This window comes from Hyla sarda, chromosome 1, assembly GCF_029499605.1.
Source record: "Hyla sarda isolate aHylSar1 chromosome 1, aHylSar1.hap1, whole genome shotgun sequence".
NCBI lineage: Eukaryota > Metazoa > Chordata > Amphibia > Anura > Hylidae > Hyla > Hyla sarda.
The window spans coordinates 149101829-149129762 of NC_079189.1; the positions used below are offsets into that span (position 1 = coordinate 149101829).

At 42.3% G+C, this 27934-nt stretch overlaps 1 protein-coding gene across 2 annotated transcripts in view; it reads left to right on the forward strand.

The window, feature by feature from the left end:
• The window catches only part of SLC10A7 (solute carrier family 10 member 7), a 222689-nt gene that overhangs the window by 42417 nt on the left and 152338 nt on the right, over positions 1 to 27934 (forward strand). For both annotated transcript variants that reach the window (XM_056562846.1, XM_056562845.1), the window contains exons 3-4: positions 4403 to 4539; positions 15289 to 15364. In XM_056562846.1, the coding sequence (XP_056418821.1) occupies positions 4421 to 4539; positions 15289 to 15364 (195 nt within the window). In that variant the 5' untranslated portion in view covers positions 4403 to 4420. The remainder of the gene's footprint in view (positions 1 to 4402; positions 4540 to 15288; positions 15365 to 27934) is intronic.

Sequence of the window (27934 nt, forward strand, 5' to 3'; positions counted from 1 at the left end):
GAAAAGTTAAATATTTGTGCAAGAAATACATGCATGTCTTTTTATTTTCACAGCATTTACTTGTTCTATTTCCCATGTTGTTTGTTTTAATATATCCTGAAAGCATTTTTATATCCTTGCATCCTGGAAATCTATATTTTGTTCGACACCGTGGGGCATCCAGTTATATAGTGAGATTGGTGGAGTGAAGGTATCATTTGTAGATTCTGTTCTGTTGTACATAAATACATTGGGATCAGTTGCATCTATTTTTTTTATTTAGTGTTTTTCCTTATGGAAGCACCCAGCTGTATACTGTTCTGTCTGTTTTGCTTTGATTGTAATTGTTTCCCTTGGAACTGTAGTTGTACTTGTCATGAATTTCATGTAAACTCGCACTTGAAATATTAGCAAATCCCCTGTTAAGAACCAAGAAAATGCAAGTGGCCATCACTGTTGAGAAGACTCTTATAAGGGACAGAACAGATGTGCAACATTATTGGAAGAAGATTTAAACAATAAGACAGATTTATTAGTCTTATGGGGTAATGTGTCTTTTTAAAGTGACTGCCTTATTGGCTATGCAATGCACCCTGGGACAAAAAAAAGACACATGCAAAGTAGTACCACCCAGCATCTTCCCTTTAAGTCAATATTTGAACACTTAAAGGGTTTATCCAGGATTTGACATATATAATATTTTAGGGATCGACCAATATTGATTTTTTTTTTTAAAGCGGATACCGATAACCTGTGAACTTTCAGGCCGATAACTTATACCGATATTCCCCCCTTCTAGACAGCAGGCCTACCCCCCCCCCTTATAGACAGCAGGCCTCCCCCGCCTTATAGACAGCAGGCTTCCCCCCCTATAGACAGCAGGCCTCCCCCCCCCCCTATAGACAGCAGGCCTCTTCCCCCCCCCCCCCTATAGACAGCAGGCCTCCTCCCCCCCCTTATAAGCAGCAGGCCCCACCCTCCTCCGCTTGTAGACAGCTCACCTGCAGCTGTCCTCGGGTGTTGCCGCTCCGCTGTCCCGTTCTCCCGATCGCATCATGGCGTCCTATGGATTAGCATGTGACACACATGTCACTGCTTCCTCCATAGCGTTACGCTGGGTGCAGGGGAGGAGGAGTGACGTGTGTGTGTCACATGCTCCTCCATAGGACGCCATGATGCGATCGGGAGAACGGGACAGCGGAGCGGGGCCGCACAGCAGCAGGTATCGAGGTGCACGCGCTGGACACATTATCGCCATTATCGGCAAGGTTAGATGCCGATACATATAACTTTAAAATCGTGAATATTGGCCGATAATATCGGCCAATCCCTAATATATATCTCTCTCTATATAGAGCTGCTCACTTCCAAAAAAAGTACCAGACCTGTCCTCAGGTTGTGTGTGATATTACAACTCTCCTTAATTCACTTCAGTGGAACCAAGCTAAAATAGCATAAACAAGCTGAGAACTAGAGGAAAGCAGCAATGTATTTCTAATATAAAACCCCTTTAAAACAGTACTAGGTATTATGAGTGAAGCCCGCATCTCCTCCAAAAGGAAGAGGACCCATCTGTAGACATTTCTTGACTCCCATTAGTACAGATCATGGTCTCCACATTACCCCTTCAGACCCATGTCAAAGGCCTATCTTCCAGACCCTGTTTTGGAACTATAGAACAAGCTCTTGAGATATTTTGTGAAGCTGTTCTATGACATCAAGAAAAGAATATGTTAAAGAGTAAATGCTGTCAAGTTTTGGTCACATTTTATAGTTTCCTTGCTTGTTTCAGCACATTCATTTCTCCAGTTAATCTTACATGGTCCTCCAGCTCCTTGTCTGTGACCAGTAGGGGTGTGAATCGCCAAGAATTTGGCGATACGATTTGAATCGCGATACCAGTGTGGCGATTCGATATATCACGATATATCGCGATACCGTCTAGGTGACGATACATCACGATATATCCCGATACATCGCCCACTTGGGAGCATTCATAGATCCCAATAGACGCAGCTGTCAGCTTTGACAGCGGCGATCTAGTACTCCGGCGCACACTTTTCTCATTTATCCCGTCCGGGCTGCAAAATAAAAGAAAACACACTTTATCTTACCTGCCAACGAGCCCCCGGAGCTCCGGTACAGGTGTTCGGTCCCCGGGCTGTATTCTTCTTACTTCCCGTTAGCCCGGCACGTCACACGGAGCTTCAGCCTATCACTGGCTGAGGCGGGACATTGCTGCGGCCGGTGATAGGCTGAAGCTCCATGTGACGTGCCGGGCTAACAGGAAGTAAGAAGAATACAGCCCGGGGACCAAACACCTGTACCAAAGCTCCGGGGGCTCGTTGGCAGGTAAGAGAGAGTGCGTTTTCTTTTATTTTGCAGCCCGGACGGGATAAAATGAGAAAAGTGCGCGCCGGAGTACTCCTTTAATAGCCAGCCGCGGCGATCGCCGCATGCTGGCTATTAGCGGCAGCCCCCGGCTACTGAAATCAGCCGGGGGTCGCAGAGTACAGAGCGGGCATGAGTCGGAGCCCGCTCCATACACCCAGAGCGCCACCGTGTCAGATCCGGCCTGCCCGGCTCCACAAATGTGGAACTTGTATCTCCTGATGCCCGGGACATGCTGTTCCGGGCGTCAGGAGATAAAAATTCCACATCCCTAAAAGAATCGATGCAAAAATATTTTGAATCGATTCAGTATCGGCAAATGAAAAAATCGCGATAATCGCGCGAATCGATTTTTTTCTTACATCCCTAGTGACCAGCACATGTTAATGTAATGGATCTTTAAAGATTCATATGTCTATTAAAGGGGTACTCCTGTGGAAAGCAATGTTATTAAAATCAACTGGTGCTAAGAAGTTAAACATATTTGTAAATTACTTCTATAAAAAAATCTTAATACTTCCAGTACTTACCAGCGGTTGTATGCTCCAGAGGAAATTCTCTCTGTGCTCTCTGCTAAAACCTCTGTCCCTGTCAGGAACTGTCCAGAGCAGGAGAAAATCCCCATAGCAAAACTATCCTGCTTTGGACAGTTCCGGACATGGACAGAGGTGCCACTGTGGTCAGACAGAAAAGAAATTCAAAAAGAAAATAAATTCCTGTGGAGCATACAGTAGCTGATAAGTACTGGAAGGATTAAGATTTTTTAATAGAAGTAATTTACAAATCTGTTTAACTTTCTGGCACCAGTTGATTTAAACAAAAAAAATTATAGTTTTCCACCAGAGTACCCCTTTAGGCTTTAGTTCATCATCCTATATGGTTTGTCCATCCAACCCTACAAGCAAATATATGCTTTACACTTCAGCTGTGCGGAGAACTGCTTTGCCTATGCCATGTGGTAACTATATATTCTCTAGAGGAGGTGAAATATTGATTTTACAGCAGATCAGCTGGTTAATAAGAAACATCTGTTTGCAGTACATCTGCTGCTGTATTACCGTACAGTGTTCTGCCATGTAATTCCTATTCTGTACAGTGGAGACAAGATTTCCACACTTACTTTGAATTCTTGGGCATGGTTTGTTAGATCAGGTTATGTTGTATTAGGTCCCTGGTCAGCGTTACATACAGTATGTGAAAGTTCTTGAGGTTTGTTTTGAGATTGTGTTTCATAAATGATTCCATATTGTACACTGCAATCGGATGACTTCACACGGGGGCGCCAATATCTGTCAAAGGGCAACTATGTACCTTCTACGTAGAGGCGAAGAATTCAATATTTTTAGAGTGTCAAACTTATGGTGTTCTACATATTCACGATCATCAGTTTTTGAGATTTTATTATTTCAATTTTATTCTTAATCTTTTGCAAGGTCAATTGTTTCGGATTCATATATTTCCTTGCTACATAACTGATACATAAGTCAGCGATTCAAGGTAATTTCAAGGAAATACTTGAAAATAGCCGGTTTCTTAGTGTATATTCATGAATATTGTCTTAAAGGGGTACTCCGCCCCTAGACATCTCATCCCCTATCCAAAAGATAAGATGTCCGTTTGCGGGGGTCCCACAGCTGGGACCCCCACGATCTCTGTGCAACACCCAGCCTTCATTTAGAATGCTGGGTGCCAGCGGTGGGGGGGGGAGGAGAATCGTGATGTTACGGCCACGCCCCTTGTGATGTCAGGCTACCCCCCCTCAATGCAAGTCTATGGGAGGGGGCGTGGTGGCTGCCACGCCCCCTCCCATAGACTTGCATTGAGGGTGTGTGGCGTGGCATCACAAGGGGCGTGGCCGTGACATCACGACCCCCACCACCGACACCCAGCATTCGGAACAGAATGTTCAGAATGCTGGGGCAGCAGAGTACCCCTTTAATGATTATTCAGCAGTTCCTCTTTATTTGTTGTCCTTTCAATTGACTTCCTAGAAAAGTATTCTTAAATGATGTTGAATTCCATTCTTTTCCAGGAACTCACCAGCGCTTTGATGCATGTGAAGCTTCACTTGTTTGTCCAGGTGTTTACGCTCGTCTTCTTCCCCACCGCAATATGGTTTTTCCTTCGAGTGCTGTCACTTACTCCTATCAATGAATGGCTGTTAAAGGGGTATGTGTCACAATGCGCAAAACTCGTAAACTGTTTTACAAATATTTAACTAGATTTACTGCTAGATATGAATTTACTGCTGATGCTTAGGTTTTCCAGGTGTCCTTAGGTGATATGTCTATACATTTAAATGTTGTTTATTTATAAAATTCAATATAAATTACTGGACCATTTTCTTCTTAAAATTACATAATTAATTATGGAAGATTTATTATAAATATTATCATGGTTACTTATTTATTATTTAGCATTTAAAGGGGAATTCCAGGAAAATTTTTTTTTTATATATCAACTTTCCCCAGAAATAACTTCTATAAAAAAATCTTAATCCTTCCAGTACTTATCAGCTGCTGATGTTGAGTTGTTATTTTCTGTCTGACAACAGTGTTCTCTGCTGACATCTCTGCTTGTCTCGGGAACTGCACAGAGTAGAAGAGGTTTGCTATGGGGATTTGCTTCTATTCTGGACAGTTCCCTAGACAGGTGTCATCAGAGAGCACTTAGACAGAAAAGAACAACTCCACTTCAGCAGCTCATACGTACTGAAAGGATTAAGATTTTTTAATAGAAGTAATTTACAAATCCGTTTAACTTTCTGGAGCCAGTTGAAATATTAAATAAAGTTTTTTCCTGGATAACCCCTTTAAGGTTGACTATGATATGACTGCTTGATGTGTATGGGACTGTACAGCCGTAGGTTAGTCTGAACTTTGTACCCTGCTAAAATAGGCTACAAAGGGCTTATGGGCATCAGATACCACCTATCTAACCACATTTGCAGACAAGTACACTGCTTTATACAGTGATCCCTCAAGATACAATGCTCCCAGGTTACAATATATTCAACATACACTGATCATTTCTGGACTATTGTATCTTGAAGTCATACTCCACATCAGTTCAGAATCAGTTCAGATTGGTGGTTCATGTAAATGGCTGGAAGTTCCAATCGGAGAATGCGTTTGACTGGTAAAACCCCTGTAATATTGAAGCGTATGCACTGATTTTCTGTCTAGTAGCACCTTCCTACAGTAAAGTGTGGTACTGTATTACTGTCTACCTATGCCAGGATAAGCTGCTCCTATGTACACCAGGTGAGGGTTGCTCCGTGTTGTATCTCAGGTACTGTACGGGACCCTGGAGAAGCTCCTCCCCTCTGTAGAAAGAGATTTATTGTTTTTAGCAGCTAATTCAGATTATTTTTTTTTTATATAAGGACATGATCTGTATTGGCTATTTTTGTTATTTTTCTTTCATATAAATTTTTGCTTATTTTTTGATGACATTTTGGAGACTTTGGAACAGATTATCAGTTTTCCATAGAGATGTAATCTCAAAATACAATATATTCCACATACAGTGTTTGTCCTGGAGCCAATTAATATTATATTTTGAGGGAACATTGTATTCTGTAATGGCAGTGCCCTTTATGGCATGTCTTTCCTACATGTTGCTCAAACCAATTCTAGATAACTTTTTAAAGAGTTCAAGATATTGGCCCTCATTTACTAACATTATTCCGACTCTTTTTGCCAGGTTTTGCGCCTTAACAGAATCTGAATCACTCAGAGTCGAAGAAAAAAATACAAAATGGGTGTTGTTTTCGGGAAAAGGGGCATGTTCCCTACATTTCAGCCAAAATCACTCGTCTTTTCCTAAAACCACAATAATTCATGTGAATTATCTGGGACGAAAACTCGACACTTTAAAGCATGTATAAAGTTTCAGAAAGCTGAGTAAATTCTCTGGCTGTTTGCTTCTTTGCCTGCTTCGTCTTTTTCAAGCAATTCTTACTTGTAAATAAAAAAAAAATTTTTTTTTGCACAATTTAATTTTTAAGCAAGGTTTTAGCTTTTATTAACACATTTTTATGAGTCTTTTCAACACTTTTATTCTTTTCCTATCGTTTCAGTAATGGTGATTCAAAAAAAATAAAAAAATAAATATATATATATATATATATATATATATATATATTCATTCTCATTTAATACATCTATTAATACATCTCCTTCCTCAGGTCCAAGTTAGTGTGTGGATACAATACTTTATATCTACATATTTCCATGAATACATTAACCCATTAAACATTTGAAGTTTGCCGGGTCTGAATGCCATTGGAGTATGACGTCAGCCTCCAGGGTCTATTGGTGGTGTATAGGAATGAATGGGCTAGATCTATAACATTGGGATTTTTTGTCCATTGAAATCAATGGGCCCATTGTGATCTATGGAGATCTTGCAGCAAATGGGATAGAAAGCTAAACAGCAGGGTCCTGGAAGTAACGTGGGTGGGAGACCCTGGTGTGGGTTCAAGTCACGGATTGATATACAGTGTTGGGATTGTACTTTAATTAGGATAGACGCATATGGGTCAATTGATAGTTAAGAAAGTGTTTGAACTGTGGGAACTAGGTCAATTGGATACCATAAATGGGCAACTAGGTTAATTGAAACAGGAGGTAATGTGTGGTATCCAATTGACCTAGTTCCCACGGTTCAAAAAATCATGTCTATCCTATTTAAAGTATAATCCCAGAGCTGTATATCAACCCGGGAATTGAATTTACACCAGGGTCTCCCATTCACGATACTACCAGGACGTTTCTACCCCGTTTGCCGCAAGATCTCCATAGACCACAATGGGCCCATTGATTTCAACGGGCAAAAAATCACAATGTTATTGATCTAGCCCATTCATTCCTATAAACCACCAATAGACCCTCGAGGCTGACGTTATACTCAGCCTCCTATGGCATTCAGACCCAGCAAACTTCAAATGGAAATATGTATATATAAAGTACTGTATCCACACACTGTAACTCGGACCTGAGGAAGGAGGGAGCCCCTCAGAAATGTGTAGTCCTACCATGTATTGCCACTTTTTAATGATTTTCAATAAAAAGCAATTACGAACCTATACCAAACTCCTGTGTAGCGCTTCAGTGCCGAAGTCGGATATTCACTGGAAGGTCAAGGAAACCCCTTGCTGGGATTCCCACATCTGTACTTCTGTAGAAGAAACCCTGCAACAGAAATAAACCTGCCTGCGACAGAATTTTCAGTGTGAAAGAAAACCCTGTGACAGAAATTACAGTGCGACCGATTAGTAAATACCAAGTGAAAAAAGGTTGAAAACACAAACAGACACTCCACTCTTAGTAAATGAGGGCCATTGACTTGACCTAATTTTCCCAAATATTAGTCTGATCTAACTTTTGGTGTATGTGGTTGGAAAACAAGTTTGATTCATGAAAGCCGCAGCATGCATCCTAAAGGACCTTCTGGTGAAATTTTGATGCCAGATACCTCAGGACACTTTAAGACTTCTTTTAGAACCCATGCCCTAGTTGCACAGAGCTGTCTTAGCAACACAGAATGGAGCAACACAATCTTAGAAAAGTGGTTTCAGTGTTCTGGTTGTTTGTTGCAAGTATTCAACATTGAATCTTTGTTGGTGAAACCTAAACGTATTGCTGCTTGTTTCAGCTCAACTCCCAGCCACTCCTAAAAAAAAAAAAAAAGCCTAGTAAAGCCATAAGTCAAATCTATGTCCAAGTCTGCCAAAGAGCAACCTACCTAGGCACACAAAAAGAATATACATCTCCTTAGAAGAATTATTTGTATTGTGTTCTTCAAACATACAGGGGAGAGACTGGTTTGTGGCTATTTGATGTAGTCTTAAAGTCATTCTGACATCATTGCCTGTCTATCAGCCTCTAGTTCTCTTTTCTTTTTCAATAATCTATAAATGTTAAAATGGGAATGTAAAAATGAAAATTTTAAAAATGTAAAAACACCCCCAGTGTTCAAATAATACTTCTAGTATAAAACTGTAAAAACTAGACAAGGGGAAAAAAAGGGATTATTGTTGTAGCAGTAGATTTGCTGTAGCAGATTTTGCTACCCAAGTCAATGGGTAGCAAAATCTGCATAAAAAATATGCATGTGTTAACATACCCTAAGAGTAGGGTCACACGAACGTATTCTACGCTGCGGATCTGCCGATGACTGACCCTACTGTGTGCCTTCAGCTGTGCCTGCCTGCGCATAGCATTAATCCGCCGCTACAAGCACACACACAGCAATCTGTGAGTCGCCACGGTCATGCACAGTGTACTCACAGATATCGCGGCTGCTCCCTGAGCTAGGCCGAGAGCAGCCGCAATGTTTGCGAGTACACTACGCATGCGCACGGCGACTCGCAGAACACTGTGTGTCTGTTAGAAGCTGCGGATTGCCGCTATGAGCAGGCACAATGTAGGGTCCGTTATCCGTGGAATCACAATGTAAAAATATGCTGCACATCCATTTCATGTGACCCTGCCTTCAGAGGAAGTTCATGCTGTCACAGGAGCGGACAATGAAGAGACAATTTTTCACTGCACTATGTATTGGCCGCAGGTTGCTACACAGAAGAAGTGGCAAATATCATAATGGAATAAGTATGCCCATTTGGAAAGAATGCAAAGAAAAAATAATTTATTTGGAAAAGCCGTGCAAAAAGATAGGGACCACATAGCAATAGATGTAATTTATAGCATAGATGTTTCAGAAGATTTTAAAATCTGCATGGTTTAGTTAGACTAACCCTGCAGAGTGATGACAAGGTAATTTATTATGTCTATCGCTGTTAGTGAACACTAGAGATTCCTCTTCATCGTGGACAGCCATTTCTTGTTCTCTTCATTTCATGGGCCTTACCAGAGCTTGCCTGTTTTCCAGTAGTACACACTTGGGTTCTTCCTTTGCCTTATTTGTGTAAGCGTACTGCAAATCATTCCAAGTTCAGTGCCAGCCTGTTCAGTCCAGTTTTACTTTTACCAGTGTAATGTTTTGTCATAGTAGTAAGGAGTATTCCTTACCATTATACCATGACGTAGCTGTAGTGAAAGAGCACTGGACTGAACAGGCTGGCTCTGAGCTTGGGGGGGATGATTTGCAGTACCCTACTATAGATGGCATGTGTGGGAAAAAGGTGCTACCGATATACTGACTTTACTATATGAGCAGAAACTAACAAAAAAAATTGCAGCAGCACAGCAAGAAAGGAGTTATACCAAGCACTGAACTGCTACTGCAGAGATGGGAGTGAAGCCTTGATTTACCGTTCAGGGACAGTTAGTACCCTTTGGAGGATGGAGACATTCTCACAGATTGCAAGTACATAGCTCCGGCTCATTCTCCCCCTCTTTTGTTCATAGCCATAGCTACATTCTGTTCCCCCTCTGTTTATTCTATGTTGATGTCTCTTTTACTAGAGATGGATCTAGCCTAACAGGCATTAGACTGCAGAGTGCCAAGAAGTGGCACACCTAATGGCCAAGACTTAGGGCTGTTTTTCTGTGGAAACAAGTCATTGTGGGTAAATTTAGTGATTTACAAATATGTCATAGATCATTTAGGTTATCAGATGGAAGGAAGTTGTTTAAAATGACAGTTTTTTAATGCTGTATGATTTAGGTGTGTATTTTTGTAAGATTTCTACTCTTATCCAGTACATACAAGTAACCATTTTATGGTGCTCCTTTTTTCTGTTAGGTTTAAAAGGACACTCTTCATTTGTAAAGTATAATACTAGACTTTAATACTATATTATGCTATGTTTTCTCAAAATAAGTATAACTACAGTCCCAAATCTACTACTCACCATGTTTGGAAGTATTATATTATTAAATAGTCATTGATTAAAAGGTAAAAGAAAATTCAAGCAATTTTCCTTAGGAAAAAAAAAGAGACTTTGGAGAGTAGCGAATGTATGTGCCTTAACTGTGCAAGCACAGTAAAATATTTAAAAGTCTTAGTATTGCTTATGTATCTGACTTATGTTAATTTTCTTTGGCTAGATGACGAGGAGGAAGGATTAAGATGTCAAGAGAAATTAAGCTAAACACATCAGCCAATCAGTTGCATTCATCACGCCGAGCGTGAAACCTTCTTATATTTAAATGGGATCGTCTCATGTGTGACACCGAGCTCTTCGTTAAGCGCTAATAAGTGTCCTTTATTCCCATTCCGCTGCAGACATACAGTCTTCCCTTCTGCTGTCCCCATGTCAAGAATACTTTTAAAATTGGCCCCTTATAATCATTTCAAGTGCTTAATGTGTTTCTGATTTTAAAATGGTAACTCCCTTAGGCTTTGGTAGACTGGATGAATATAGCAAGGGATCATGGAAAAGATTCAAACCTTCATTGAATTACAACTCTCAAAGAAAGATTGAACGTAAGGGCCAACTCCCAAAGACAATAGTGAAAAATGTACTGGTGCATTTAATCATTCCAGTTCATTTATATTCTCCTCTATGGTCAGGCAGAAAAGCCATTTAAGATTGAGATCATGAAAACTAAACTTTGCTATTATGCTAGTTTTATAAAATAGTTACCTCAGTGTATAATGGAGCTTCAGATGGCTAAGTCAAATAGTGAAAACAACCCCCTCTCTTTTGCTGGGTTCACACTTTTGCATTAGTGGGCATATACTGGGAGGCATTTTACATTGAATAGCCAACGTTTTTTTTTTTTAAAGATGGTTTTTGACCAGGTGATTTTTACACGTGAAACAAAAAAAATAAATAAATAAACAAAAGTTCCTTACCTGTAAAAACCAAAAATGTGTAGATAATAAAAGCATTGCCGAAGTTTGCTATAAATGCATGTGGAGGAGAAAATTAATTTTTTTCTAATTCTTAGACAATGTAAAATTTACATTAGAGGGAAACAGACACCTTGTTCACCTGCACTATATCTAATAAACAGGATTATAGTGCTGGTGACCTGATTACAAGAGGTATAACTTTCCCCGATCAGTGGTCTGGTTCAGGAGATCCAGACTGTATAGATTCATCATTGCTAATGTCCCCTGCGCAATAGAGGCAGGAGCGGGTACACAGAGCTTGCCAGACTCCCTCCCCTCTGCTCTCATATGCTCATCCACCTTATGCTCACGATTTACAGTCATGGCCATAAATGTTGGCACCCCTGAAATTTTTCATGAAAATTAAGTATTTCTCACAGTAAAGGATTGCAGTAACACACATTTTGCTATACACATGTTTATTCCCTTTTGTGTATTGGAACTAAACCAAAAAATGGAGGAAAAACTGCAAATTGGACATAATGTCACACCAAACTCCAAAAATGGTCTGGACAAAATGATTGGCACCCTTTCAAAATTGTGCAAAAATAAGATTGTTTCAAGCATTTGATGCTCCTTTTAAATTCACCTGGGGCAAGTAACAGGTGTGGGCAATATAAATATCACACCTGAAAGCAGATAAAACTGTAGCTAATTTCCCTGGGCGTGGACAGAAGAGAAAACTTGATGAAAGGTGTCAACGCAGAATAGTCCGGATGGTGGATAAGCAGCCCCAAACAAGTTCCAAAGATATTCAAGCTGTCCTGCAAACTCAGGGAGCATCAGTGTCAGTGCGAACTATCCGTCAACATTTAAATGTAATGAAATACTATGGCAGGAGACCCAGGAGGGCCCCACTGCTGACACAGAAACATAAAAAAGCAAGACTACATTTTGCCAAAATGAACTTGGGTAAGCCAAGATCCTTCTGGGAAAACTTTTGGGGACAGATGAGACCAACATAGAGCTTTTTGGTAAAGCACATCATTCTTCTGTTTACTGAAAATGGAATGAGGCCTACAAAGAAAAGAACACAGTACCTACAGTGAAATATGGTGCAGGTCCAATGATGTTTTGGGGTTGTTTTGCTGTCTCTGGCACTGGGTGACTTGAATGTGTGCAAGGCATCATGAAATCTGAGGATTACCAATGGATATTGGGTCACACCGTACAGCCCAGTGTCAGAAAGCTGGATTTGCATCCAAGAGCTTGGGTCTTTCAGCAGGACAATGACCCCAAACATACGTCAAAAAGCACCCAGAAATGGATGGCAACAAAGCACTGGAGAGTTCTGAAGTGTCCAATAAGAGAGACCTGGAGCAGTTTGCAAAGGAAGAGTGGTCCAACATTACGGCTGAGAGGTGTAAGAAGCTTATTGATGGTTATAGGGAGCGACTGATTTCACTTATTTTTTCCAAAGGGTGTGCAACCAAATATTAAGTTAAGGGTGCCAATAATTTTGTCCAGCCCATTTTTGGAGTTTGGTGTGACATTATGTCCAATTTGCTTTTTTCCCTCCTTTTTTGGTTTAGTTCCAATATACACAAAGGGAATGAACATCTGTATAGCAAAACATGTGTTACTGCAATACTTTTCTGTGAGAAATCATTTGAAACATTTCAGGGGTGCCAACATTTACGGCCATCACTGTATGAGGTGGCTGGACATATGAGAGCAGAAGGGGACAGAGGCAGGGAATCTCTGTGTACCCGCTATTGTCTCTATTGCGCAGGGGATGTTAGCAATGGTGAATCTATACAGCCTGGAACTGGACCATGGATTGGGATGAGTTATACTTCTTTATAATCAGGTTTACACACACTATAACCCTGTTTATTGGGTTTACTGTGGGTAAACAAGGTGTCCCTTTCACCAGCCTTGAGATACAGTGGCTCATTTAAAAATCTGGTTCTTCTTTATACTGTTTAATCTAAATTTGCATTGCCTTTTAGTTGGCTTTTTAAAGTTAGTTTTAGTTAGTTTTATGCCTAAATCATATGTAATTTTTTAGTGCATTAAGGCTAGGTTCACCTTTCCATTTGTATCCGACCCGTCCAGGATCCTTTCGGCTCTTCTTTTTTTTTTTCTTGAGCCAAACGGACCCTGAAATGGGGCGAATGCAAACAGCTACTGTTGGGTCTCGGTGGACCCCATTCACTTACACGGGGTCCGGCGGTGATCTGGTAATTCTACAGGAGTTTAGTGGATAAAAAAATTGTGCTTTCACTTTTTCTTTTTTCTCCGCTAAACTTGACGGAACTGAATGAAGCGCCACATATAGGACATACATCCTCGTCATGCAAGGCACTAAAGTGTCTAAATAGTGTCGGAAAGACATTGAAAACATGTTGCAAATTGTGTAAGCTGTTCTCTTGGTGTAAACTGTGTAAACCACAATTTTTTACTTTATCTGCCCCAGTGTGTTCCTCACCAGTGTGTTACCCCAATCTTTCTGTAGTGACAGGAAGTTGATCTCAAGAACTGGGTTTCTGAAGCTCCACTGCTCTCTTCAGATGGGAGCTTCGGGTACCCCATTTTCCCTGAAGCACTGCTATCAATATTTAAGGGCAAAGAGACCTGTTTCTCATGTTCTCACCAGTTCTGGCCAGTCCTTGCTAGGACCAGCTGTTAGCACAGTCTGGTAGAGCATACCTTTCTGTACTTTATATGGAACCAAAATGATTTTAAAAATAATAAATGTAAACTGAAATAATAAATTGCTTCACTTAAAAAATAAAATAAAAAAAAATTGAAAACGATTTAACATTAAAAGCTAAGAAATTAGAATATAGTGGTAAAGGTTTGCAGCTATTAGGTGTGTAAGCTAGAGATATGTCTCCGCCTTTGACTTTCTGTCTTGACTTCCATAAGTTTGTCGTTCTGCATATCTCTAGTGGTGCTAAACAATCCAGCTCTACATACATGAAAGGGATTTTCCACTAGTAGTCCGCTTTACAATCACAGAATGAAAATCTATTGTTTCTGCATAATTTTAAGCTGGAAAACAAAAGAAGGCAAGTCTGAAAGGTTAAGGCGCACTGCTGAAAAACAAAAATCTGATTTACTCCAAACTGAATCTGCACAAAATCTTTATTGCATCACTTGTGTAATACATCATCAAAATTAAATTTTGGATTCTACATCTACGCCTACCAGCACATAACTGTACTATAGATCATTTTTCAACTCTTTTTGTATTACCAGGGTTTGCAATGTACTGCAGTCTCCCATAGCACAAATGATTATGAACGCTATTCAATTTCTCCCTAAGGGAGCTATATATTCAATGCTGTTTAGGTAGAGGCGAGAATAGGGATTGTGGTCAGCACAATTAGCAATTACTCTGATACTCAGGGGCTCGATTTGTGTATTGATAGCAAGAAGTAGACGGAATTGATCATTTAAGACAATTGAGGGAAATATGTTTTTATTTTTTCCTATGTAAACTAAGAAATCTACTTATTGTAGCTGTTGGGGTAGATTTACATGGGACGGTAATACCGTAGCAGAGGGCTGCAGTGTTACCAAACTGCTGCAAAGCCTCAAGTTAATGCATTCAGAATTTGTGAAGGTCGTCACATGTTGCTATGTGGTAGAGAGAGTACAGATATTTTATATTAGAACAGTTTTTTAACTTTGCACTATAAAATTACAAATAATGAATAAATCGCAGTCCTTTGCAGTCTTCAGTAAGCTCACTGCCCTGTGACTTTGTTTTTGGGATCCGATGCACAGAACCTTACAGCAGATGCTTCACGCTTTCACAGGGGAGAACATTTTATATATAATATACTTTTCTACTATAAAATTACACTTTTTGTGATCTGGACATCCCCTAAGGATCCAAGCATGTCTGAAACACATTTCCACTGTTAGGAGCCACGATTACTTTAATGTGTATGGGCATATCCTAATTATTCTTTCGGTGTCTTTAAGATGCTTTCTAGTAAACTTTGTTTTATAGTTTTTGATTTTTTTCCCCCCCTCTTTATTTCTTTGATTTTTATTACAACATCTTTTTATGTGAAGAATTGTGGACACCTTTCCAGTCACTTACAACCTGTTTGAAGAGCTATTTCTCATATTTTCCTAACTAGAGTTGTGTTGTTTCAGTTTACAGACGGTGAGCTGTATGCCCCCTCCAGTCTCCTCAGCAGTCATTTTGACCAAAGCCGTTGGTGGCAATGAGGTGAGTTTACATGTGTTTCTCTTGCTTCCCATAATATCCCATGGTGCTTTGATGCATTTAATTTTATTATCAGAAGTTTAAATCATCAAAACTGAAATTACATTTAAAGTGAAAATACCTTGAAATATTTTGAAGGAAAAAAGTACCACTTCCTGGTACTGCGGTCAACACGATACATTGGGTGGGTCCCCTGCCAACACCCACTGGAGGTGGTCAGGAAGCTATAAACGCACAGCTTGCAATGCTACCGTGCTTATACAAATCCTGTTAACATCAGGGGTCAGAGCACCCTGAATCAGAGTTGAGACCAGCATCTATTAGACATTTATGGCATATCCTGTGAATGGGAAAGGAATATCCACTTTTTTCATTTTTTATTTATTTTTTTTGTAGCTAAAAAAAAAGGATTGAATAACACCAGCTTTTTTTGAAGTTTTTCCAAAATAGTGTATTTAAGTGTGTGCACATTTTGGTTGCATTTTTTCCCGTGGCTTCGTTACATTACAAATCATGTGCTTCATTGGTCATTTGGTTCAAGGATTTCTTTAAAAAAAAAAAAAAAATAATAATAATAAAAAAACATATGCATGCGTGAATGTGTAAGGCATCTTTTGATGCATTTTAAATTTTTTTCACATCCTTTTTTTTTTCTTTTCTGGTTTGGGGAATAAAACAAAATAATGGAGGGCCTGCAAAGCTGATTTATCATGTTTTATAGTGCCCTGTTGTCTTCCAGATAAACACATAGGTAAAAATGTAACTACAATTGTGATGCTTTTTGTGATACCAGACCAATACCACTAAGTCTCATTCATTAAAACCTGTGAATTCACCCCCCCCCCCCCCCCCAATCATTTAGCATAATTTGAATTTTAAATAATTTTGTGTGAATGTTGCATTGGTTGGGGGGCTCAAAGGCCTTCTTTTCTGGTATACTTAAGGGTAAGGCCACACAAGAATATCCTCAGTATTTTTGCAGGCCCCCTGACAGGGCATAATAGGCTTCCATGTATGACAGATCTGGCAGCCATTGTTATCCCTCAAGCTGCAATGGCAACCCATCAGCACCCTGCAGTTTGTGGTGCAGGAGTACCAGTGGACGTATAGAGGGGGCCTTTCTTTCTGTAAACCACTTAGCTACTACAGTCATAACCTGCAGCATCTAAGGGATTAAAAAGCGGAGATCAATCATGATGGTTCACCATTTAGAGTAGGCCACCATGAAAATGGCATGTTCTAGCTGGAGGTCGTACATTGGTCGTTTATTGCCGGTCACTATTGGGTTAATTAAAAAAAAAAATCTTGCCCATACCTCTGTTTCTCCACTGTACGTATATATATATATATATATATATATATATATATTATAGAAGGGTGGGCAGCACTGTTAGATGTATGCTGGTGCTGCGGGTAAACCCGGTCACAGGTCCAGTAAATCCAACGAAGAGAACAGCAGCACTCAATTCCGTGAAAAAAATGTGTGGCTTTATTCAACCAAACATACAGGAGGCTCCTGTATGTTTGGTTGAATAAAGCCACACATTTTTTCACGGAATTGAGTGCTTCTGTTCTCTTCGTTTTATATATATATATATATATATATATATATATATATATATATATATGTATATATATATGTGTGTGTGTGTGTATGATACAATTGTGTGTGTGTGTGTCTGTGTACAATGTATTCGGAAAGTTTTCAGACCCTTTCACTTTTTCCCACTTTGTTATGTTATGGCCTTGTGCAAAAATAAAAAGAAATCTATTTTTTCCCATCACTCTGCACTTAATACCCCATAATGGGAAGGTGACACCTGCATATATGTTAGGTCTCACAGTTTACAATGCATATCAGAGCAAAAACCAAGCCATGACATGGAATGAACTGCAGGTAGAGCCCAGAGACAGGATTGTGTGGAGGCTCAGATCTGGAGAAGGGTACAAAAAAAAATTCTGCTGCACTGTAAGTTCCCAACCAGAACTCTTCCTATAGCTGGCCACCCCAATAAACTAAGTAATCGGGGGAGAAGGGACTTGGTAAAAAGAGATTTCCAAGAACCCCATGGTCACTCGGGTTGACTTCCAAAGATCACGTGTGAAAATAGTAGAAACTTCCAGAGGGTTTACACATGAAAGCATGCCTTAAGTTTCCAAAAAAAAAAAAAAAACACTTAAAGAATTCTCAGGGTGCAATAAACAAGATTCTTTGGTCTGATGAAACTAACAGTGAACTTTTTGGCCTAATTTCTAAGTGCCATATCTTGAAGGGACGCCACGCACTGATCATTGCCTGCCCAATACCATCACAACAATGAAGCATGGTGGTGGCAGCATCATGTTGTGGGGGTGTTTTTCAGTGGCTGAGACAGGAGACTGGTCAGGGTTGAGGGAAAGCTCAATGGAGCAAAGAACATAGATATTCTTAATAAAAAGATGATCCAGGGTGCTCTTAACCTTAGACTGAGCGAAAGACAACACAGGAATGGCGTAGGAACATCTCTGGAGAGACCTTAAAATGACTGTCCACCAGTGGTTCCCATCTAGCCTTATAGATTTCCAACATTCTGTTTTCACTATGTCATTATGTGGGGTATTGAGTACAGAATGGTGGGGGGGTTGTATTTTATTTTATTTAGCACAATTCTGCAACATAAAAAAAAATGTGAGAAAGGGTCTAAAAACTTTCCAAAAGCACTGTGTATAATGCATAGCCCATAAAATAGTTATATGATGTAACAAGGAACCTTGTAATACACAGCAGTATCCTGCCTTCTAGGTATATCTCCCAAGCACATAACTAATTGCACTTTCCAATGATTCTATGACAATTACTTCTTTAGGGCAAGAACTAATAGTAACAAGCAAGAAATGTTCTAAAAATGTGTCCAGATTCTGTTTGATGGGAATTATTTATATTTTTCTCAAAGCTAATGGAATAATGAACCAGTGCTGATTACCAGTTATGCTCTGCAGCCGAAAGGCACGGCCGGCGAGATCCTCATACATGTTTGAACAGTGAGATGTTGTTTGACGTGTTTCAGGTCTTTTCAGATTGTTCATCTACTTCTCCCATACGCTCAGTGGGTTAACAATCCTTCTAGTGAGCACTGCTGACATCCACTCCTTTTGTTAGGACCCTCTTGTCTCTATGTCATTTTTCCCTATCCATAATCCTTTGGGGCTGGATTAGTCTAAAACAGCAAAGTAGCCAGATGTCTGTTTCTGAGAGAGTCCCAGAGGCCAGCTACGGAAGGCAACTGAATTCGTTCAGGGTTGCAGATCAAAGGTACCTGAGAATTACTTATGGGCACGTAATTTGTGTCACATCTATTATTATCACACAGAAAAGAATCCATGACACTTATTATTGGTACGTGCAGGAAAATCAAACACTGGATTTTTTTTTAGGAGATCGTCGACTTGATGCCTGCCCATTCTAAATGATCACATTGATAGTATGAAGCTTATTATGTCCCTGGCCTTTACTCTTCTAGCACATTTCTGCGTGATCCGCTCAAATATAATAATTGATGTCTTCTAATAATTGCCTCCCAATGTTCCAAAACTCACTTGTTAATTAAGAAGAGTGCAGATATTTCTAATGTGACTACATAATCACTCTAGGGTAATCTCTGATAACATTCAAGAACTGCACCTTGTATACATTTTATATGTGGCTTTTAGTAGCCTATACATTCTAGAATAGGATAGTATTTCCATTGTTCTTGTGTGTGTTTTTTTTTTTCATCCATCTTTCCTTCTATACTCCTATTTTTAACATTTTCCTTCATTCTCATATTTTTATCCTGTGCTTTAGGGACCTTTCTACTGCAATAATCTCAACTTTTAAGGCCAGATTTATATCGGACTGATCACAACCAATCACAGCTCATCTTTCTGTATACGTGAAAGGTAAAGAAACGCACTCACCAATCCAAGGACATCAAAATACAGCTTTATTTGGAGGAATAAGCGCCCACGCCCCTCACCCCTGCTCCACTCGCCCGCTAACCTGAACTCCTGCTGCTTAGGAAGGCTGCATGTTCATCGTCTCTTGATGTCTTGAGTTCCTCCGAATAAAGTTGCATTTTGATGTGCCTGGATAGGTGAGTGCGTTTCTTTATCCTTCACGTATAATAGTCTTCCTAAGTGACTTTTTTCTACGCACCCCATACATCGGGACTAAGTCAGTTACCAGTTATCCTAGCAGACCGTGATCATTTGTTTGTCCCAGTAGTGCCGCCGCTTTCTCTGCCTTTTGTGTATACAGCTCCTCTTTCATTTCCAAAATTGCTCTTGTAAAATGCAAGATAAGCAGTGAATTTTTTCAATCTGTATGAGACAAATATCAGACACTTTTTTGTCTTGGGCTGCTTTCACATGATAAAATTCATCCGTTTTAAAGATCCGTTTGATGTTCCGTTATGAAAACTCTGAAAATCGGCCATTAAACGTCCGTTAGAAAATCCCATTATAGTCTATGGGATTTTTACATTATCCGTTTTAATCCGTTATAGTCCGTTATGAATAACGGACGTTATTTTATGACGGAAGATAGTAACGAGAGAAATAGTGCATGGACTATTTCTTCCGTTCATTCTCCCGTCACAATATAACGTCCGTTATTCATAACGGACTATAACGGATTAAAACGGATAATGTAAATATCCCATAGACTATAATGGGATTTTCTAACGGACATTTAATGGCCGATTTTCAGGGTTTTCATAACGGAACATCAAACAGATCTTTAAAACGGATGAATTTTATCGTGTGAAAGCAGCCTTAGATTGATAAATCTGGGCATTAGTGCCTTCCATTACTCTGTATGGCTCACTGATTTAAAAGACCTTTTAAAGAGACCCACCCGTGCCTATAACGCACACCATCTATCAGATTAGCGCTCGTAGAAGGAGTCTCTTACACAGGTCATTTGTCACTGAATTGTTTCTTCTCTTTCAATGTCAGCTGCACATTGCTCTTTGCTGAAACCTGTCCGTGTCAGGAACTTTCCAGAGGATGATCAAATCCCCAACCTCTGTAGGAAGCAGAATAAAATGCTATGGTGTCTGTAGCTTATATCATGAAAATGAGCTGACAGGCTTTTAAGAGTGTTTCCGAAATACTTAAGAACACTCTTGAATAAAAATTTTGTACATATGAAGAAATATAAATACCAACATAATTTCTAAATGTAAAGAGGAATAAATGAGTTTAGAATTTCTTAATGAAAAAGTATGGTACTTTTTATTATAATTATACAGATATCACATGTTTTAAAACTTCTCCTGTGCTGACTCACTGAATTTCAAAGAGGCCTGCTGTTTATGTAATACAAATTGGAATGGGCAGTCACATATTTAATTTGGTCTCATTCAACAATTTTTTTAAAATGTTCCCTAATATATACAGTACTGGTACTTAAAGAAGTACTCCAGTTTACTAAAATGTATCCCCTACCCAAGGATATGGGGATAAGTGTCTGATTGCAGGGGGTCTGACCACTCTGATCACCTGTGATCTCCTGTATGGCTGTGTTGACCCCTGCGCGAATCGCTGACCGACATACCCCCTCCACTCCCGCTTAGTGCTGTGGTCAAAAAAGCTCTTTTCATGTAGAGAGCCAGAGCACTGTGCAGGAGTTTGCAGGGGGGTCCGAACGGTCATAAGCCTACCCCCCCCCCCCCCCCCCCAATCTAATGCTTATTATTATTATTGGAAATCTGTCATCAGTATCACCCACACTAACCTGGGTTAGTTACAGGCTTGTAGTGCGGGTGATAATGATCAAAATTATACTTGCGGCGTCCCAAACCATCTCTCCATTCTGCCATAATTCATCTTTTTTGGTATATGCAAATTAGTTCCTTGGGGCAAGGGCGGAGCTATGAACCCTGCTCCAGGTACTGTGATGTCATCTTCGCCGGGTGGGCTGCGCCCAGCTCCTCCACATTCATAATCCCCCCCCCCCCTCCCTGCTCTCTTGACCTGTACTGCGCATGCACAGCTTCCTGGGTACACCCGGAAGCGGCGTTCGGCTGAAATTGGCTCCCTGTGAAGATGACATCACAGTGCCCGGAGCTGGATTCATAGCTCCGCCCATGCCCCAAGCAACTAATTTGCATATATCGAAAAAGATGAATTATGGCGGAACGGAGTGACAGTTCAGGACGCCGTAAGTATCATTTTGATCAGTATCATCCACGCTACACACCTGTATGCTAGGTTAGTGCGGGCAATACTGATGACAGATTTCCTTTTAGGGTCTATTCACACCTACAGTATTCTGTGCAGATTTGATGTAAAGGATTTCAAGCTGTGTTCAGTTTACATTGAAATCTGCAGCAGAAAATCCTGCGCATCAAATCTGCGCAGAATACTGTATGTGTGAATAGACCATTAAGGGAAAAATTTTAGTAAGCTGAAGTACTCCTTTAATGTGTAGCACTTTTACCTTGTGTGCCCATAGATATGTTGCAGTAGTGGTAAATGCCCTTGAGTTACTCTTGTCCTTCTTGGGTCATAAGAAAGTAGGTAAGACCTGCTTAGAAGGATCAGCAGCTATGCCATCATGCAGAAAGCCATTGGTGCAGAATTAATAGGTCAAATGTAAGAAATGCACCAAACGAACATAAAAAGAAGGATTCCTGTATTTATCAGCAAAGTAATTGTGCATTTGGCTGTGGATGCAGCTCGTGCTATTGAGTAGTCTATAACTGCCAGAGGTTGACAGGCAGTTTCCGCTAAGGTCTGCACAGGAGGCCTACCTAATATGCTGTCTGCCCTAAGGGCCTATGGGAGCGCAGCTGGATTATTATGTTAATGCATGAGCCTCCTGCCCTCTTCCTATCCCAGCTGGGCTCCCTGTTGTTCAGCTCTGCTTTTTCCTGACAGTATAGTAATATGCTTTATGATTGAAAGGGCAAAAGGCCTTAAAAAAGGAAGAAAAAAAATCCTAGGTCTACAAAGACATGTCAGTGAACCAGGGGAGAGATTTCTTCCTGTCAGCATCCTAGAAGCATGTATCTAGATAGACATTTAGGTAGCTTATGTCTAAGAAACCCCTATTAAACAGAAACAATGAGTTAAAACCATAATTTACATAGGCAGTAGTAACATACAGTACTTTACCTAAAAAAAGTGAGGTTTAGTTTGTGTGTTCTACTATCCAAACAGGCAGTGCCATTTCTTAAGATTCAAAGTGTGTGTGCTTCTTGAAAAAAATGTGTGTCTGATTCTAGGCTTGTCACCCATCCTCTAGTGTCCAGAACAGTGTTTCCCAACCGGTTTGCCTCTGGCTGTTGCAGAACTACAACTCCCAGCATGCCCGTCTGATTCTAGGCTTGTCATTCATCCTCTAGTGTCCAGAACAGTGTTTTCCAACCGGGTTGCCTCCGGCTGTTGCAGAACTACAACTCCCAGCATGCCCGTCTGATTGTAGGCTTGTCGTTCATTCTCTAGTGTCCAGAACAGTGTTTTCCAACCAGGTTGCCTCCTTCAGCTGTCTGGGCATGCTGAGAGTTTTGCAACAGCTGGGGCACCCCAGTTGGGAAACACTGGTCCATAACATCTAATCTACATATCCACAAAGCTGAATGACAACTCCTGTAACCCAACATTCCAATTGACTAATATAGCCATGAAATGTTTAACATCTCGGAAAAAGATCAATGACATAAATCTACCCTGTTGTGTTACTTTACTATGTTTTTTTGCAGGATGAATATTGAATAATGTGTACTTTACAATGAATAGAAGACATGTGGCCTCTCCTGGCTGCTCTAGTATATACCCATGTAATCATTCTGGAATATCTTTACTAATAGCTCTGTATTGTTCTGTTCGGGTTGGGTGACACACAGCGCATCCGCAGAGTATTTGATACTGCTGATGTACTGCTGGTAGTCACAGAGCAACTGAAGAGCGAGCTCTCTGCTGTGGCTGGGTAGCTTTGTGTGTCGGCTTGTGACTACCGGCAGGAAATCTACGATCAACTATAAAAATCTAGGAAATCAACTACGATCGGGGACACAGAGCTGCAGAGAGCTCGCTCTTCTGTCGCACGGTGACTGCCATTGCACCCGCAGAGTGAAATGCGCTGCAGATGCGCTGTGTGACCCTACCCTTAAAGGGGTACTCCCGTGGCAAACTTTTATTTTTATTTTTTTAAATCAAATGGTGCCAGAAAGTTAAACAGATTTGTAAATTACTTCTATTAAAAAAAATCTTAATCCTTCCAGTACTTTTTAGGGGCTGTAATATACTACAGAAGAAATGCTTTTCTGTTTTGGTTTTCTCTGATGTCATGACCACAGTGCTCTCTGCTGTCCAGAGCAGGAGAAAATCCCCATTGCAAACCTCTCCAACTCTGGACAGTTCCTGACATGGACAGAGGTGTCAGCAGAGAGCACTATGATCAGACAAAAGAGAACTACACAACTTCCTCTGTTGTATACAGCAGCTAAGTTCTGGAAGGCTTAAGATTTTTAAATAGAAGTAATTTATAAATCTGTATAATTTTCTGACACCAATTGATATAAAAACATAATTTTTCCCCTGGAGTACCCCTTTAAATAGAAACTGTCATTATGAAAAAAAAAAAGTCATAGAGATATATCAAAAGTTTTGAACAGCCAGGGGCTGGATGTTCAGACCACGAATGATCAGTAGAACTAGCCAGGATCAGTGTGTTCTTTGCTGATACTGTGTCACATGATTGAGACAGTCTTGAAGTGTATGGGACCGTCTCTCTCACATAGAGACAGGGAAGGGAAAGAAGCGTGCAGTAGCATGCTTCTTTCCTGGCTTATTCTAGTGATCACTCAATATCTGAACACTCTGACCCTAACTGATAAACACTTTTGACATGCCCTATGGACAGGTGTAAATGTCACGATTCGGCTTCCAGGTAGTGGATCCTCTGTGTCAGCGAGGGATTGGCGTGGACCGTGCTAGTGGACCGGTTCTAAGAGGCTACTGGTTTTCACCAGAGCCCGCCGCAAAGCGGGATGGTCTTGCTGCGGCAGTAGCAACCAGGTCGTATCCACTAGCAACGGCTCTACCTCGCTGACTGCTGAGAAGGCGTGGGACAGAAGGACTAGGCAGAGGCAAGGTCAGACGTAGCAGAAGGTCGGGGGCAGGCGGCAAGGTTCGTAGTCAGGATGGGTAGCAGAAGTTCAGGTACACAGGCTTTGGACACACTAAACGCTTTCACTGGCACAAGGCAACAAGATCCGGCAAGGGAGTGCATGGGAGGAGATCAGATATAGCCAGGGAGCAGGTGGAAGCCAATTAAGCTAATTGGGCCAGGCACCAATCATTGGTGCACTGGCCCTTTAAGTCTCAGAGAGCTGGCGCGCGCGCGCCCTAGAGAGCGGAGCCGTGCGCGCCAGCACATGACAGCAGGGGACCGGGACGGGTAAGTGACCTGGGATGCGATTCGCGAGCGGGCGCGTCCCGTTGTGCGAATCGCATCCCCAACGGCCATGACAGTGCAGCGCTCCCGGTCAGCGGGACTGACCGGGGCGCTGCAGGGAGAAAGACGCCGTGAGCGCTCCGGGGAGGAGCGGGGACCCGGAGCGCTAGGCGTAACAGTACCCCCCCCCTTAGGTCTCCCCTTCTCTTTGTCCGGTAACTGCCTCCCCTGGGATGAGGACACCGGGAAAGAATGGAGGGTTTCCTCAACGGCAGGCAGTACAGCAGGAGTGGGAATGGGGAGGGAGGGCAGAGGGCGAGGCCTGGCACGGGGCAGTGTGACACCAGGACGGGGGCCATGGGGAGGCACAGAGGCTTGCCTGACGGGACTGGGAGGGGGGGAGAGGCACTTCCTGTGGCAGGCAGAGTCCCAGTTCCTGATCTCCCCGGTGGTCCAATCAATGGTGGGGGAATGAAGCCGGAGCCAAGGCAGACCGAGGAGGACCTCAGAGGTACAGTTGGGGAGAATGAAGAACTCAATCCTCTCAAGGTGGGGTCCAATAGACATGAGGAGGGGCTCTGTGCGGTAACGCACGGTGCAGTCCAATCTGGCTCCGTTGACCGCGGAAATGTAGAGCGGCTTGACGAGACGGGACACCGGGATGCTGAATTTATTAACAAACGACTCCAAAATAAAATTTCCAGAGGCACCGGAGTCCAAGCAGGCCACGGCTGAGAGGGAGGAGTTGGCTGAAGAAGAAATCCGCACGGGTACCGTGAGACGTGGAGGAGCAGACTTGGAACCAAGAGATGCCACACCCACGTGAGCTGGGTGCGTGCGTGCGTTTCCCAGGCGTGGAGGACGGATAGGGCAATCCACCAAGAAATGCTCGGTACTGGCACAGTAAAGACAGAGATTTTCTTCCCTACGGCGATTCCTCTCTTCCTGGGTCAGGCGAGACTTATCCACTTGCATGGCCTCCTCGGCGGGAGGCCCAGGCGTAGATTGCAACGGATACTGTGGGAGAGGTGCCCAGAGATCTAAGTCTTTTTCCTGGCGGAGCTCTTGGTGTCGCTCAGAAAAACGCATGTCAATGCGGGTAGCTAGATGGATGAGTTCTTGCAGATTGGCAGGAATCTCTCGTGCGGCCAGCACATCCTTGATGCGACTGGATAGGCCTTTTTTAAAGGTCGCGCAGAGAGCCTCGTTATTCCATGATAACTCGGAAGCAAGAGTACGAAATTGGATGGCGTACTCGCCCACTGAAGAATTACCCTGGACCAGGTTCAACAGGGCAGTCTCGGCAGAAGAAGCTCGGGCTGGCTCCTCGAAGACACTCCGGAGTTCAGCGAAGAAGGCCTGGACTGTGGCTGTGGCAGGATCATTGCGGTCCCAGAGCGGTGTGGCCCAAGACAAGGCCTTTCCTGAAAGAAGGCTTACTACGAACGCCACCTTAGACCGTTCTGAAGGAAACAAGTCCGACAACATCTCCATATGCAGGGAACACTGAGACAAAAATCCACGGCAGAGTCTAGAGTCCCCATCAAATTTGTCCGGCAGGGACAAGCGGAGGTTAGGAGCGGCCACTCGCTGCGGAGGAGGTGCAGGAGCTGGCGGAGGAGATGGTTGCTGCTGTAGCAGAGGCAGAAGTTGCTGTAACATGGCGGTCAACTGCGACAGCTGCTGTCCTTGTTGGGCAATCTGCTGCGATTGCTGAGCGACCACCGTGGGAAGATCAGCGAGACTTGGCAGCGGCACCTCAGCGGGATCCATGGCCGGATCTACTGTCACGATTCGGCTTCCAGGTAGTGGATCCTCTGTGTCAGCGAGGGATTGGCGTGGACCGTGCTAGTGGACCGGTTCTAAGAGGCTACTGGTTTTTACCAGAGCCCGCCGCAAAGCGGGATGGTCTTGCTGCGGCAGTAGCAACCAGGTCGTATCCACTAGCAACGGCTCTACCTCGCTGACTGCTGAGAAGGCGTGGGACAGAAGGACTAGGCAGAGGCAAGGTCAGACGTAGCAGAAGGTCGGGGGCAGGCGGCAAGGTTCGTAGTCAGGATGGGTAGCAGAAGTTCAGGTACACAGGCTTTGGACACACTAAACGCTTTCACTGGCACAAGGCAACAAGATCCGGCAAGGGAGTGCATGGGAGGAGATCAGATATAGCCAGGGAGCAGGTGGAAGCCAATTAAGCTAATTGGGCCAGGCACCAATCATTGGTGCACTGGCCCTTTAAGTCTCAGAGAGCTGGCGCGCGCGCGCCCTAGAGAGCGGAGCCGCGCGCGCCAGCACATGACAGCAGGGGACCGGGACGGGTAAGTGACCTGGGATGCGATTCGCGAGCGGGCGCGTCCCGTTGTGCGAATCGCATCCCCAACGGCCATGACAGTGCAGCGCTCCCGGTCAGCGGGACTGACCGGGGCGCTGCAGGGAGAAAGACGCCGTGAGCGCTCCGGGGAGGAGCGGGGACCCGGAGCGCTAGGCGTAACAGTAAAGTTTATTTCAATGACAAATGGACTTAAAAGGAGTCATCCATTTAAAATGCGCATGATGGGGGATAAGTTTCCGATCGTGATCTCTTGCCCAGTGCGGATAAGGGACTACTTCTTCAAGGGTACGTTCACACATTGATAAACTCGGGAAATCCATTGTAAATTATGCTTCTATTCACTTTAGTGGGTCAGTGGTAAATCCGAGATTTCGGCAGATTGCTAGCGGACCCATTAAAGTGAATCAGCGTGTGAACGTACCCTTGAGGTAAATTCCTGAGGATCCTCTAGACTCAGCACCCTAGTCTAGCCATTGAAATTAAAAACATTTGCAGCCCAAGGATCCGCTCTGTTGCCGTCATAAACATAACATTCATTTATAGGGTGCATTTGGTCACAATAAGTATACATTGTTACAATGTTGACCTCTTACGTTGCCAAGTGTGCACCACAGTGAGTTTTCAGCATTAAACAATTCAGCCCATAGATGGCAGCAAGATCAGTCTTTGAAATTGTTTAACACTGATTCCAGGCAATGGGCGACATATTCAAAAACTACTGTATTTTCTGTTGCAGCAATATTATTCACACTTTTTTTTTTCTTCCTACATTTTCAAACGTCCCTTGTGCTGCTTTGAAAATATAGGAATATGCGAGAGTTCA